The sequence below is a fragment of the Phasianus colchicus genome, chromosome 1 (assembly GCF_987193195.1).
Source record: "Phasianus colchicus chromosome 1, bPhaCol1.hap1.1, whole genome shotgun sequence".
Lineage (NCBI taxonomy): Eukaryota > Metazoa > Chordata > Aves > Galliformes > Phasianidae > Phasianus > Phasianus colchicus.
This window is the reverse complement of record NC_143436.1, coordinates 111111908-111126397: the sequence shown is the minus strand read 5'-3', so window position 1 is coordinate 111126397 and position 14490 is coordinate 111111908. Positions and strand designations below refer to the sequence as shown.

The 14490-nt window shown below is 41.3% G+C and overlaps 1 protein-coding gene across 1 annotated transcript; it reads left to right on the top strand.

Moving 5' to 3' along the window:
• Window positions 1–76: 76 nt before the first annotated feature.
• Window positions 77–14084, top strand: TMPRSS3 (transmembrane serine protease 3). Its single transcript, XM_090149441.1, has 13 exons — window positions 77–94; window positions 1179–1320; window positions 2739–2849; window positions 3672–3788; window positions 4480–4603; window positions 5525–5650; window positions 6205–6248; window positions 6778–6943; window positions 7485–7654; window positions 9633–9728; window positions 10827–10969; window positions 11618–11770; window positions 13944–14084. Exons 1-13 carry the CDS (start codon window positions 77–79, stop codon window positions 13962–13964), a joined length of 1431 nt encoding a protein of 476 aa, XP_090005567.1. The 3' UTR covers window positions 13965–14084.
• The last annotated feature ends 406 nt before the right edge of the window (window positions 14085–14490 follow it).

Sequence of the window (14490 nt, the reverse complement as noted above, 5' to 3'; positions counted from 1 at the left end):
GGCTGGCTTAGCAACCTCAGGACTTCCTTTTGGCTTCTTTTGATGATGAAGAGAGAAAACAGTTTTGCTTTTAACTATGACTTCTCAGGAAGAGGTGAGTGAAGCTTTGGGAGGGCGTGATGTCCTCTAAAGAAGTGACGTGTCTGTGCTTATCTCTCATGTAGTTTATACTTCTCAATGCTGTTTTACTTCCAGATGAACAACTTATGCACCGGTTAGGAGGGTTTTAAGGGTAGAAGACTATTAAAAATGTTTAAAAATCATGTAGAGCAAACCGTCCTTTTATCTGCCTTAAAATTAGTGGGATACATACGAAGTTTAATTTATGGTCATTGAAATGAAAATTGGACTTTATCAAAAGAAAGAGTAGAAACCTCATTGCAACTCTTTGCTGAAAGGTGAAGAGATATTCCATGTGATTAGAGATTAGTGCCACCAACAAAACACATATACTTTGCCTAAAATGTGTCACTATAAATATTTTCTGGGACTGATTTGACAAGCACTTGTGTTGCTTTTACACCTTACCAACTCCACTGTCTTTAGCAATCCTGGACCTATTTCACACCATCATGAGGTCAAAAACCTGATACCTTTTGTCACTGATAGTGCTCGGAACTGAAGCTAGAACTCAGAATTTTGAAGCTGCTTACCTTGAGTTCTGGTGTGGCCCATTTTAATAATTCTTCACTGTATGGAAAGAGATTAAGGGTTTTCTGGGCTAAAATTCATTCTGCCCAAGCATGAGGTTGCTGCCAGGTACTGTACAGGTGTAATGTGCTTTTCTGTCTCTCTTGTTTCTGATTGCAATTAAAGAGAGCACCTCACAGGGGTTAGGTTGAAATTTAAGGGAAAAAAAAGAAGTCAAAGTTATTGAAAGTGCTTAGACAAACTTGAAAATAATTTAACTTCTAAAGTTGCTGGTTAATTAATTACAAAAGCTTCTCTCATGAAGTATGGCTTCTTTTCTCATAAAGAAATGGTTTATTTTGGGCAAACACAGTATTCTTGCAGGTGTGTCTGAGGATTCATTTTTTATCTGCATTGCATGGAAGAAGAATTATCAATGGGAGTAGGAAGAAAATATCCTTTCATATCAGAAGAAGAGTATCAGATTATTTGAGGTTACAGAAATAATTTGCTTAAATATTGTCTTTTTATTTCTTCTTTTGAGCCAGGCTCAAGGGGCAAATCCCACTACTGGAAGTCTTGAAATCATCTCTATTACAGAAGATGGACCGCCAGTACCAGAAATTCAGTTCTCCTTCAAAAGATTTTTCAGCATACAAGTGAGAGTTGATCCCAGTGCAGATGGATCTGGTAGGGATGCTGCATAGCGTTTTGACCTTTGTAATCTGAACAGCTAATTAGCTTGCCCACACATTCAGAGAAAGCAATTACTCGGAGCAACAAGAAACACAACCTCACTCCCCCAGCCGTGAGATTTGCCACCATATCAGCAGCTGATGACATCTTGTGCTTGCACGCACAAGCAGTTTTTATAGACAGATTATCCACACACTTCTGCCACATAGCAGATATTTACCCACGCTTTTCTGACAGTTTTCATTGGCTTTTGAAATTTTCCCAAATTGGAAATTCAGCCTGTTAAAAAAAAACTGAATGCACAATATAACAGTCTGTAGGAGGAATAGCAAACATATTGGTTATTACTTCCTGTAGGTTTCATGGCAAATATGCTAACTGCAGCTGTACAAAATTTTGGATATCAGACACCAACTCCATTGTCAAAATCAGTTGCTCAGTTGCTTTAGGGAGGGTTTGGGAAGGTTGGAATTTACCTGTGATTCTATGAGCACTGGGAGACACTCAGTATCCTTGACTGGTTCTAAATTCCTGCTAAGCTTAGATTCAAAGCTTGAAGAAGTGGGTTAAGAGCTGCATGGGTTAAAATTGACAACAAGGTTCTACCAGCTCTTGTGTATATGCACGAGAGAGCTGTGTAGGCTATTTTCTCATACTTTGCACTTTGTGTGTCAGAATATGCTTGTCACAAGTGAACCATTCCTTATTTTCAATGGAATCCATTGTTTTTTTTTTTTTTCTGAATCACAGTGCTACCAAGTTGAGGTCAGCTACAGAGGTGAACAGTGAATGGGATCATTCCTGCTCATGAAATGCATTCAGCAGTTCCTGCTGGTGTCTATTTAAACTTCAGATGCATCTTTTTCCTTGAAAACTGAATCTCAGCACAGGGCTATTACTTGGTTCTTTTCTTGCGTTTACAGTAAAATTTCATCCAGATCACCTTTTTTTGACACTTTTTCAAGCTATCTTCTAATCTGGAGGTCCCATGTTTTTTTGCTTTCTACTGTTTTCAATTAACTTTGCTTCAAAGTCCAAAACGTTCTTCCTTCTTGCCTCGAACGCTATTTGTTAACAGGTCCTGTCTTCTTTCCAATATTCCCGTTTGCATTCAAAGCTTTAGCACCTCTTCCTCCCTGACAGGAGTGTTCCCCCAGCACTGGAAGAGCGGAGCTGGTGCATGGGGCTGCACAATGTGTTCAGAGCACTGTGCAGCTGGGGTTGCTGTTGGAGGGAACACTGGGACCACAGATATGGTACAGGCAAGGGTCAGGAGATGTCATGGACAGGAATGACTGTAAATTGCATGCAGCAGTTGCTTCTTCATCTAGCTTAATGTTAGAGAAATCTTTTCATTGCAAACTCCAGCTGTTTTAACTTCACAGAAACTGTTATCTCTGTTTGGTTTCTAGGGGATATTGAACCACCTTCGATGTGCCAAGTATTAACCTCCCCCAAATACCTTCCATATGTCTGTGCTTTATTCTTTGTAGTAATCCTAGCAGTTGCCACTGGCCTGGGTGGTGAGTACAATTAGTTATTCATTAAGTTATTCATTAGTTATTCGTTCTCAATTAACCATTCTAATTCTTAATTTTTCATGAGCTTTTTACTTAGAATGGAATTAACCTGCTACTGCCACTTGCTAACTGAAGTATAAAGTCTTGCTGATGTGATGGCTTTACATTTTATTTACATGTACAAATAAAATAGATCTGGCACTCATGACAAGATTGATGTAATACTTAGGACACAAGGGAACCTGTAGGACTAAGAAAACTCTCCAGTCACATTTCTCTGATTCCTCTTGAGTTGTGCTCTAAGAATTGAGAAGCCAAGGGGAGCTTAAGGTAACATGCATAGTTTTGTCTTGTAAATCAGTACTTTCAGTTTGGTTTCAGAAAACAAATGAACTTTCCCCTATAACAAATCTCTATGAAGGAAAAGAAAGCATAGGATAAGTTCAGTTGTGACTGGAAGGTGTGTCCTACCCAGTGGTAGGTGACAAATACGTTGGTGGTAAAGCGGTTCACATCCACAGCTGGAATGAGTAAGGATCTCCATGCTTTGCTGGTAAGGGTTCACAGCAGCTGGAAACTTATCCTGGTGTGGAACATAAACTGGGTTAAGGTAGCTGTGAAAGAGGCAGCACAGGCAGCCAGACTGTTTCATCCTACAATTCATTACTAATGGATGAGTTTAACAGCACCATGTAGCAACGTCTGGGTTGTATTTCAGAAGTTCCTAGAGTACAGAAGTTGCCTTTGCCTCAGCAAGGTAGAAATACGGCAGATAATGAAAGCAAGAATGTGTTTCATCACCTTGTTTTCTTCCATTCTTGCCAGTCCAATACAACTGCATTGGGAAGTTTCGCTGCCGATCATCCTTCAAGTGTATCCAGAAATCAGCCAGGTGCAATGGTGTCTTCAACTGTAAAGAAGGGGAGGATGAGTATGGATGTGGTAATTCAGATGTGATTATAAATCCCCGCTACCTCCTCCTGCAGTGTCTGGCATACTGTTAAGACAGATGTGTTGTAAAGAATTTCAGTGAGACAAAGGAATATAGAAACTGATCTCTGGTCTGTATGACAGCGACAGGGCCCGAGGGAACGGCATGGAGCTGTGTCAGGGGAGGGCAGATGGGCGTTAGGAAAAGGGTCTGCACCAGAGGGCAGTGGGCATGGAACGGGCTGCATAGGGCTGTGGGCATGGCCCCCAGTGCTGGAGTTCAAGGAGCATCTGGACAGTGCTCTCAGACATACAGTCTGATTTTTGGGTGGTCCTGTGTGCAGCTCAGAGCTGGACTCAGTGATCCTTGCGAGTCCCTTCTAACTTGAGTTATTTTATAATTCTGTGATTAGCACAGACTTTTTTGTCCTGACTCTGCTACCGTAAGTGTGCCTCAATACATTTCAAAGAGGGACACTCGTAAGGAAAAACTGCTCTACCAATTCCTTCTTTAAAGTTAAGAAACAAAAACACACAGAAAAGTTCTGCCAAAGGATCCAAGCGATCAAAAAGGCAAGTAGTAAAAACTTCACGAGCCAGGAAATGTGGATGCCACAGTGGTGCATTGCACAGTTGTGTCCATGTTGTTGTCCCAATGGTTCTTTGCATCTCACTCAGGCTTTTCTTCCTCTGAATCTCAAAGTCAGGCTGAGTGGCAAGAGAGCTGTGCTGCAGGTGTTCACGTCTGGATCGTGGCGAACAGTCTGTTCTGATGACTGGAAGGCAGAGTATGGAAATACTACCTGTAAACACCTGGGTTTCTCAAGGTATGAATGTAAAATAGAAGGAATTTATTTGACATTCTTAACAAATTCTGACATGTGCAATTTTCTTAATGAAACGCCACATGAGGCTGTGCTTTAAAATAAAAAAGGACTTAATCCTTACTTCTGAATAATATAATTGCGGATAATGTGGGAAATAGTCATGAATATTTGCACACTGAAAATGCCAGCTATTGCTCCCATAAATCCTGGATGATGGCTAACAGCAATGGTCTGGTTAAGTCTTCCCTATGGGTTGCAGGTATCTGAATCCTACCTGTCTCCCTAGAAACTGCAACCTGTTTGAGAAGCACTGTGCAACATATGAGCATTTTCCATTTATTTTCTTCCTCAGCAGAAAAATTATATATGAGGTCTGCTCAGAAAGTAATGCCTCTCCTATTTTATGATGTTGGCCCACAACATCAGAGACGGATGTTGGTGGTATGGCAGCAGAGGTTGAACCTTCCCACCAATATCCCATTACATGCTGTCGCCATGGGACAGATGGCAGAAGAGGGGCAGTCTGACAAAATAGTGTCTGACATGGAAGTGTGTATGAAGCAAAGCTGTGTCATTGAATTCCAACATACGGAAAACATGACACCCACTGACATCCACTGACATTTGCTGAAGATACTTGCCTTCCAGTTACAATGAGGTTCTATCACAACATTAGAATTAAAGTTGACTTTCTCTGCCAGTTAAATACCTCTTGGTATGTGTGACTTCTGGCATGGTACTGGAAGAAGTATGCATGTGTTATAAGAAGCACTTCTTGGTGGGGGTGGGATGAGTTCACCAAGTGCCATAATCTGATCATCGTGGCTGCTGCACTGGGTTTCCACTAAAAGAGGCACTAAATTATTCAGGCAGATTACTGGAAGTCTGTCTGATGAAGCTGTGTTTATGCTTTATTTGCAGTTATGTGAGTTCAGGTTACCTGCCTGTGGCTGCTGTTGAAAAACAGTTTCAAAGACATTTTGTATCCCTCAGCCATTGGTTACCCATGGACCAAGTGACATCCCTGCACAATGCAACAAACTTGAGGTACACTTTAACTTGTTGGTTGAATGGCAGAAAACCAGATTGTTCGTAATGACAGAAAGAGAGAATTTAATGAGCTATTTGACAAAGTTGTCTGTCCCATGATCCCTTTACAGCAAATGGATAGACACCAGGCACTTATCTTTCTCTAACATAGAGCAGTTCCTTTGAGTTTACAGACCCACTGTTTCCCAGTAGGCATATAAACCCCTCATGGTGTGTTTCTTTATCTTGACAACAGCTTGCTTTTCTTAGTTGCTTTTCACTGAGAAGCAAGCTATGGATCCAAGGAGACTCCAGATCATGTGCTAAAAGTAACCTCCCGTCACAGAAGAGTGAACCACTCTTAGCAGGAGAGCAAGTGGTCTGCAGACTCCTGATGGTGTCTAAGCTCCTACCTTACATACTTCAGTTAAATGCCTTAAGTAGGTTGGATGAGTGCTTGACGTCATGTCTCTCTTAATATATGAATTCTAGATGTTTATGTAAACATATGTACTAGGGAAAAAATGGTATTCCTAAATTGTATCTAATATTTTACTGTCTCTTCATCTTAGGGAAGAATGCACTTCTGGCAATGTAATCATCTTAAAGTGTTTGGGTAAGCATCAGCAAAAGTGAGAATAAGATGAAAACCTGTCCTTCACCCACTGCAGAGCAAGAGTGGGGAGGAATTGGATACTCGGGGGAATACTGTCAGTTTTTCACACGCAATGAAAAATTGTGCTTCTCTTATAAATTTTCAAAGAACTTCAGGAGTCCAGAGTAGACTTTAAGGGCAGATTTGGAGTATCACATAGCAAGAATGATTCAGTGAAAATCATAGGAGGAAGTAGACATGTAAGGATTGTGCACTGGATCAATGATCTGATACTACAATTCAAAGTCTTTGCCACCTTGGTATGGAAGAGGAAATTCTGTCTTAATTCCTGAACTTCAATGCATACCTCTCTATGCCAGCTTGTTTTCCAATTGGGATATGAAAAGTCAGCTGGAGCTGGAGATGGGCCTGCAGATGGTTCTGCTGCAGAGACCACCTGGCCTTGGCAGGGTTAGGAGTAGAATTTCCTAAGGTCACAGAAGCTGTTCCTGTGTTTCCCCCATGGATTGTAACCCTTGCTTTCTGACAGCTTGTGGGATGCGGGCCAGCTACAGGCCACGGATTGTGGGAGGCAATGCATCCTTGCCCCAGCAGTGGCCTTGGCAGGTCAGCCTGCAGTTCCATGGGCACCACCTCTGCGGAGGGTCTGTCATCACCCCACGCTGGATCATCACAGCTGCACATTGTGTCTACGAGTAAGTCCCTAACTTGTCTTACTCAGGTGTCCCATTGACTCTACTTGCAGCACATCCTGGGAGACACTCCAGAAGAAGGCTCGAGCATTGTGCTTTGTCTTTGAAAAACCTGCAGAAGAGATTGACTTATCCTGATTTCACAGACTTTATCCATAGCATTTAAACCTTCTCTCCTTCTTTCTGTACTGGTGCAAATCCTTATAAAAAAGGATCTTCCACAAAAGTGTTCAAATCACACAGCCCAATTTTCAGAAATTCTGGAAACTCTCAGCTGCCTAGGAAATCAACTTAAACAACTGATAAATGTTAAATCATTTATTTAGAATTCAGATCTCTGATTTCTCTACGTTGCATGTGATTTAGTGGCTCAGGAGGAATTTTTTACTTGGCTGCTGAGTACTGAAGTGCTCAGAAGCTTCTAAGTAAATGACAAGACCCTTTTCAATTTAATAGAATCAATCAGTTTGTAAGCTTGGGAGACAAATGACAACCTAAGAGTTTTCTTAAAGGTTTCTCACTTTCCCCTACCTTTTCATTTCAGCTTGTACTTACCAAGCTCATGGAGTGTGCAAGTTGGCTTTGTGACTCAGCAAGATACCCAGGTTCACACATATTCAGTGGAAAAGATTATATACCATCGAAATTATAAACCCAAGACCATGGGAAATGATATAGCATTGATGAAACTGGCAGCACCGCTTGCTTTCAATGGTAATTCATTGTGTGAGCTGTCACTTGATTTTCTCACTTCTCTAGCTAAGAGCACGGGCTGGGAAGTTCTTTTGGTCTGACACAGGCCATCTGGGTGCATTCTCACTGCCTCTAAAAACAATGAGAAAAGAGCAGCATAAATGTAGTGAGCCTGCTGCTGTGATGGCAAGGGGTCCCTGCCCAAATGACACTGGCTTATTCCCCTTGCTCACCACCAGCTAAAGCATGAGCCTTAGCTACTGTTCCAAGTACTGTCTCCATACGGCAGCAGAAAGCCTTCCCAGCCCCAACATCAGAAACATGTCTGTACTCCGTATTCAGGTACAGAGGTACAATGCAATCACAGGCATTGCAGGTTTCCAATTCATTCTGGTGTTGGCTTGCTGAAGGCATTGAATAATAGGCAAACATTAACTTTATTCTTTCTAAATAATTTTTCCTTTCTAAAATACACATTCCACCTAATTTTTCTTGGACATCGCAGAGATTTTTACAATGTTCTTGCTGTCCTTATTTCTGTGAGTTTAGGGAGGTCCAGCAGTGCCCAAAGCTGAAAATCAAGTTTAAATTTCAAACAGAAGCCAACAGAGTGCAAACATAACAGTGCTTTTGAATTAAAACCACTCTTATTTTCTTAGTAGGATGCTGTCTATGGCTGACACTAGTCAGTGAGTTGAAATAATGTGTAATAATACTGCATGAATATAAATCATCACCTACCAGTATTTCCTATTCACTGTGAGCTCTTTCTGCAAAGGTGGACTGGCTCTCTGGTGCATCTAGATTGTCCATTCCTAAATCACTGCTCTTGAAATTGCCCACAGCAGGAAAAGTGTAACTAGATGACCTTTAAAATCCCTTCCAACTCAAGCCATACAGTGATTCTATGATTCTATTATATTAAATATTTCCAACTTCCAGTTTAGATAAAAATTCAGCTTGAATTTGTTCTGTTTGAAATTTCTGCCACTGCTGTTTTCCTTTGCTCAGGATCAAGTTTGTGAGCCTGCCAAGAACAGGAAAAGCTCTGCATCTAAACTGGGGACAAGGGGCAGCATGGGGAGCCTTGGAGGCTTGATGCTTTTAGCTGGAATCATTGCATAGTGGAGAAGGGTTGTGCTAGGAATTACCCACTATAACATCATATGTTCCTTCCCTTTGTGCAGTGCTAGGCCACCTTGATAGCTTGTATTTCATCCCCATGAACATCAAACACTGACTGTATTGCACAGCATTCATACCCCAGAGCACAGAGGTACTCTAGGTCTATGAGTACATGGATAGGAAGAAAAGAGTACCCCAGACATAGTGCTGCCCTTTCAGAAGACTGCAGTAATGCATGCTTACAGCTCTTTTCACATGGCACTGCATAAAATACATCACAAGGTACTATACCAGTCATGTTACAACTAATCATGGCCCTTTCTCTGGCAGAGCAGCATGTCATCAGCTGAGTATGAGGTATATTTCTTATTTACTCATACTTCACTTTATTGACAATCCAACACCTTCTTGATGAAAATTAAGCCCACTGTAGGTATTTGGCCATAAGACAAAAGACTTATAGAAGGTAGGATAGTAGGAAAGAATTATTCTCTGAAAGAGCAATGAGGCAGTGGCACAGGCTGTCCATGGAGACAACAAAGTCACTGTTCCTAGAAGTGTTCAAGAACCATGTGGATGTGGCACTGAGGGTCGTGGTTAGTGGGCATGGTGGGGATGGGCTGGTGGTTGGACTAGGTGGTCTCAGAGGTCTTTTCCAACCTTAATGGTTCTACGATTCTATGATTCTATGAACTACTGAGTTTCTTTATGTGGTGAGTGGATAGTCTTCTAAGAAACTTCATCACAAGCCATATCCTGAAAAATTTACTCTAGCATACACTTTGTGTCAAATTTTGAAAATGGTTCTCTTTTCTCTCTTGTTCTCTCTCTTACTTTTTTTTTTTTTCCTTTTTTTTTCTTTTTTTATAACTAGGTCACATAGAGCCAATTTGTCTGCCTAATTTTGGTGAACAGTTCCCAGAAGGAAAAATGTGTTGGGTATCAGGATGGGGAGCAACTGTTGAAGGAGGTATTTTAAATGTCTGCTTTCAGTTACAGTACATGAAAGTATCTCACACATAGTATAGGATTTGGCTGGAGCAATTGATCAACATTAAATTGTCTGGGATATCTGAGGGGAAGAAGATGACATATCCCTACATTTTACAGTCACCCTGGAAAGGAAATTCAGCCTTTTGCAAGGGGGAATATGAGACAAAAGTGCTGTACTAACTCTTAACATGAGGAATGAATGGGTACACTCTATGAAAAGGATGAAAACCACATGTAGGTGCAGTACCATCTAGGCAGAGCATCATCCATCCTCTCATGTTTTTTATAACTTCAAGCACACAAAGCAGAGCAGAAATGCAAGAATCAAACATTCATTTTTTCAAGAGAGAGCAGGTATATTTTCAGGCGAGTTGGATGATAAAGAAATTAGATTTGTGAATTATGTTACAAACAAAAGGGAATATTTTATTTTTAGCATGACTCGTGGGTTATGTTAGTCAATAATATGTACTGACTCACTTTCACTTCAGAGTGCTTGAATGTTCAGGTCATTGTTCTTTATTCATTTTGGATTTGTCTCATTTAAAATGTTCCCATTGTTCAGAGAACAAAATAATAGATAATAACAAAAGGCGGGAAAAAAGAGAAAGCAACATTTACCACGTAAAAAGATGAGATCTAAATTGGAAAGATAGTGTGCAAGTGCTCCTATTTGTGGAAATGATTCACTGAGACTCTGATGAATACTTGTAAAATAAACAGATGTTTGCAGGTGATTTGTTGATGAACAGAACAGGGACTAAATTCAAAACAAATCTGTGCACTAGAATTAGAAGACAGCATCCAAATAGCTTCCAAGTTCACAATTGAAGTAGAAACACATAGCTCACCATTTTTTATTACACGCTATGATAACGCCCAGCCCTATGCAATCACTAGTTACCAGATCATGTACGTGATGAGACTTACATTACTTTGTCAATATAACTATATTTCTCTCACTCTTGCTTGCCAGTTCATACTGTAAAGCATCTTCTGTTTTTTTATTAGAGATTACTTCCAAGGATACAGATTACTTTCAAGGTTTGTTAGTTTTTGTTCTGTTTTTGCACAGGTGATACATCCGAAACCATGAATTACGCAGGTGTTCCCTTGATTTCTAATAGAATTTGCAATCACAGGGATGTCTATGGTGGGATCATAACCTCTTCAATGCTTTGTGCTGGTTTCCTAAAGGGAGGGGTGGACACCTGCCAGGTATGGAAGTTTCCAAAGTGCAAGTGTGCTCATTAACAGCAGCAATGGAAAAACATGAGTGATAAGCTATCAGAAGGCACTCCCAGGCTTTTCTTGGACAAATATTTGTTCTTGTACCATTTACTCTGTTCACCATGAATACAAGCCACTGACTGCACACATTCATGCACTACAATGCCCTCTTTACCTTTCTTCAGTGGGCCATATCTGCTACTTCTGAAGCCAAATTTACTTAAGACATTTTTAAATTTCTTGTATGTGCTACAGTGTGGTACCATCCTTTCCTTGCCCTGACTATGGCCTCTGCACTACACTGAATTGCACTGTGAGCAGCTCTGGAGTCCTGCAAGGTGCAGAAACCCTATAGTGAAAAGCAGCCAAAGCATACATGAGAAGATAAGAAGTGTGGAACTTTGGAAAATGTAGAGGCAGGGGGATAGAAAAAAGGATTTGAGTATCAGTGGATTGCCAATAACTCTGCCCCACACACAGTAATGCAGGCTCACCTAGCTAGTCATGAATGAGGAGGAAAGTTACCAGAGTTACCCAGATACAATCACACAAGGGGCAAGATGAAACCAAGGCATGAAGTGCACAAGTTTTAAGTGTCTGAGGCACTGACATTTGTCTTAATTCTTTGTTCTCCAGGGAGACAGTGGCGGCCCTTTAGCATGTGAAGATATGAGTATCTGGAAGTTGGTGGGAACCACCAGCTTTGGAGTGGGCTGTGCAGAAGCAAACAAGCCTGGTGTCTACAGCCGAACTACCTCCTTCCTGGGCTGGATACATGAGCAGATGGAGGTGTGGTTTTGCCCTGTCTCCATCTCCAGCTGTAGCTTTGATTCACCTGTTCTACATAGGATTCATCCTATATTTGTCACAGCTGACTTTTGCTGTATGGCAATGTGTGACACAAGAGTGAGTTTGTCCTGTAGAAGCTGAGTGGGGGAAATAAAATTGGGAGTGGGGAGAGAAGGTGTTGGCTGAAAGGAGAGGAAAGCAGAGGCAAAGAAGTGTGGGGATGCTGCAGCCACCTTCACCTACTTGGGTGAGTCACAGCTCACAGGTAAGCATCTATACACAGGCGTGTCATTCTCCTACCAAGATAGAACTACTCCAAGCACCAAAGCGGCACAGAGAGGACAGAGGCACCAATGCTGCTATTCCAGCACCCAATTTGCTGAAATGAACGAATGAACAAATGAATGAATGAACGAATGAATAGGGGTGGTGGGGTGCCAGCAGCAGCAGCATGACTCCCAGCCCTAACACCTGCCTATACTGCCACAGTGCCATGTGATGGAATCACTCCAGCCTCATCTTGCTTGTGAAATAGGTTAGACTTGCTCCACGATCTGAAGTGCTAATGTCAAGCACTCTCAGATGAGGAAATTCCCAAAACAAGATTATGCGTGCAGTTTTAGATCAGCTCAGCCTGCGTACTGCATGACACATGCTGTTTTCACAGTCTATATTACATGCAAAGGTTAACACTATCACACTGCCCATCTGCCACTTGACAAAGCTAGAGAAGACAGGATAACATGCCCAAAGCTTTCAGACCTCTGGTATTCTTCCCCTCTTTTCCCTTCAGTATCTTTGTCATTGTGTTTCCCCTACGTCTAATCATAGGTTCCAGAAATGGCTGGCAGTTTGCATATACAAGATAAGTGAAGACATTTCAGATGAATGTCATATATGATGAAGTAATCAAGAGGGAAAAAAAGTACAGTTAAATATTTGTTTGGCTAGATGCTAAGAAGTCATAATTTTTCACAGGGACATCCTTCAGATTAGACATTTATTCATCCTCCTCAAAAAGACTTTCAGTTGCAGCACAGAAACACAGACACTTTTTAATGCAATCTGAAAGAAACCAAAAGAAAGTAAAGATAATGTACCTTTGAAAACAAGACCATAAATCTGCTCTTAGCTGCTATGCTCACTGTGGATTGGGGTTCATTTGGTGTCTCCAGAAGTTCCTTTACTTTCTTCACACTAACTTAACTATTGTAGTTAAGGCTGACCAAAGAGGCTGGGAGAGGGATCCATTTTGATCTAAGAGATGTAAAATAGCAAGATAAGGAGCTTGGTCATCAGCTTACCCTTTAAATGCTTTTTCTGGAAATCGACCTTGTGACTTGTGACAATTCAACTCTCAGGACTGTTCATTTAATGCCAGGTGTGATCAAAGAGAAGGTATTTGCATTTTCTGATCTTCCATTTCCTGGTCTAAACCCCGAGGTAAGCACTTCTGCCTCACAGATTTTTGGGAGCATGCAAATATTTTGTTGATGCCTCTCTCTTGTGAGGGCAATGGACAGTTTTCTATTGCTTTCCTCTAGGAGTGAAAGTTAGGTGATGTTGTTTAACAAAGAGTTCATCCAACATTGTGAGCATAGTTTCTCTTGCTTCCATTTTGAATCGCTAGAGGAGGTAGCAAAGTTTGTAGTGCAGAATGGGAGTACCATTGGCCTACATACATTACCATCTGAGATCTACTATGCTTCAGCTAGTGCATCTGAATAGGCATGAAAGATTCCCACCCCAGGAGAAAGAAAAATGAAAAAAAAGGGAAAGAAAGCAGCAATGGAACAACTAAGAAGAAACAACACAAACCCCTTCAAACCTTACTTAGCTCCTTGTATGCACTATCCCACGCACAGTGTCTGCCTCTGTTGCTAATATATTCCACCATCCCCCATAACCATAATTCTTTTTGAATCTTCTGTTCCTGTCTCAGCCTACACAAAGTTAGCAATCAGTGAACTCAAGTGGTGAGAGAAGCTGATGGCATTTCCTCAGGTTCACAGTATGTGTGATGGGAGATGCACCCCATCAGGAGGAGGTGGTATATTTTTGTGAATAACAAGCACAACCATTCAGATGGCAGAATTGGCTCCAGCAGCCCCATAGTGCCACTGGTTCAAACGGAAGCAAGCAGAATACGTACATAATTGGTTTTGCTTTCTAGAGAGAAGAGTTGCAGACCTGAAGGGCACGTTGACTCACTGGGCTTTTGGACATCCATGCCCCCACAGAAGGACCCACCACACTCTTCTGGACATCTGCTCTGAGCTCTGTATCTTCATGGACTACTTTTAATCATTTATTTTTGGTACTGGTAATTGTACTTAAGGAAAACTGATGCACATTTAGCCTCTTTTGGATGGATGAGGCAGTTTCGTTCTGGCTGATAGGCGTGTGCATTCACTGTCAGCTAGTAATTTCACACATCAAAAAAGTGCTAAAACTGATAACCCAGAAAGCTGCAGTAACATTTTGCAGGCACCATGCGTACAAGTCTACAGGAACTTCAGATCACGTTGCTTCCTACTATTTTGACATTTCCCTTCCAAGAATCAAGCTACAAAAATACTTTTTTCCTGAAAATATACACATATAAGGCTCAAGCTGTTTTGCAGGTATCAGCAACTTTCATTATTGCCATAAAGCAAGTAGGAAGCAAGCAGCCGGCAGTTTTGGCACACATTTGGCAAGTATGTTCAACTCTTGTTAGA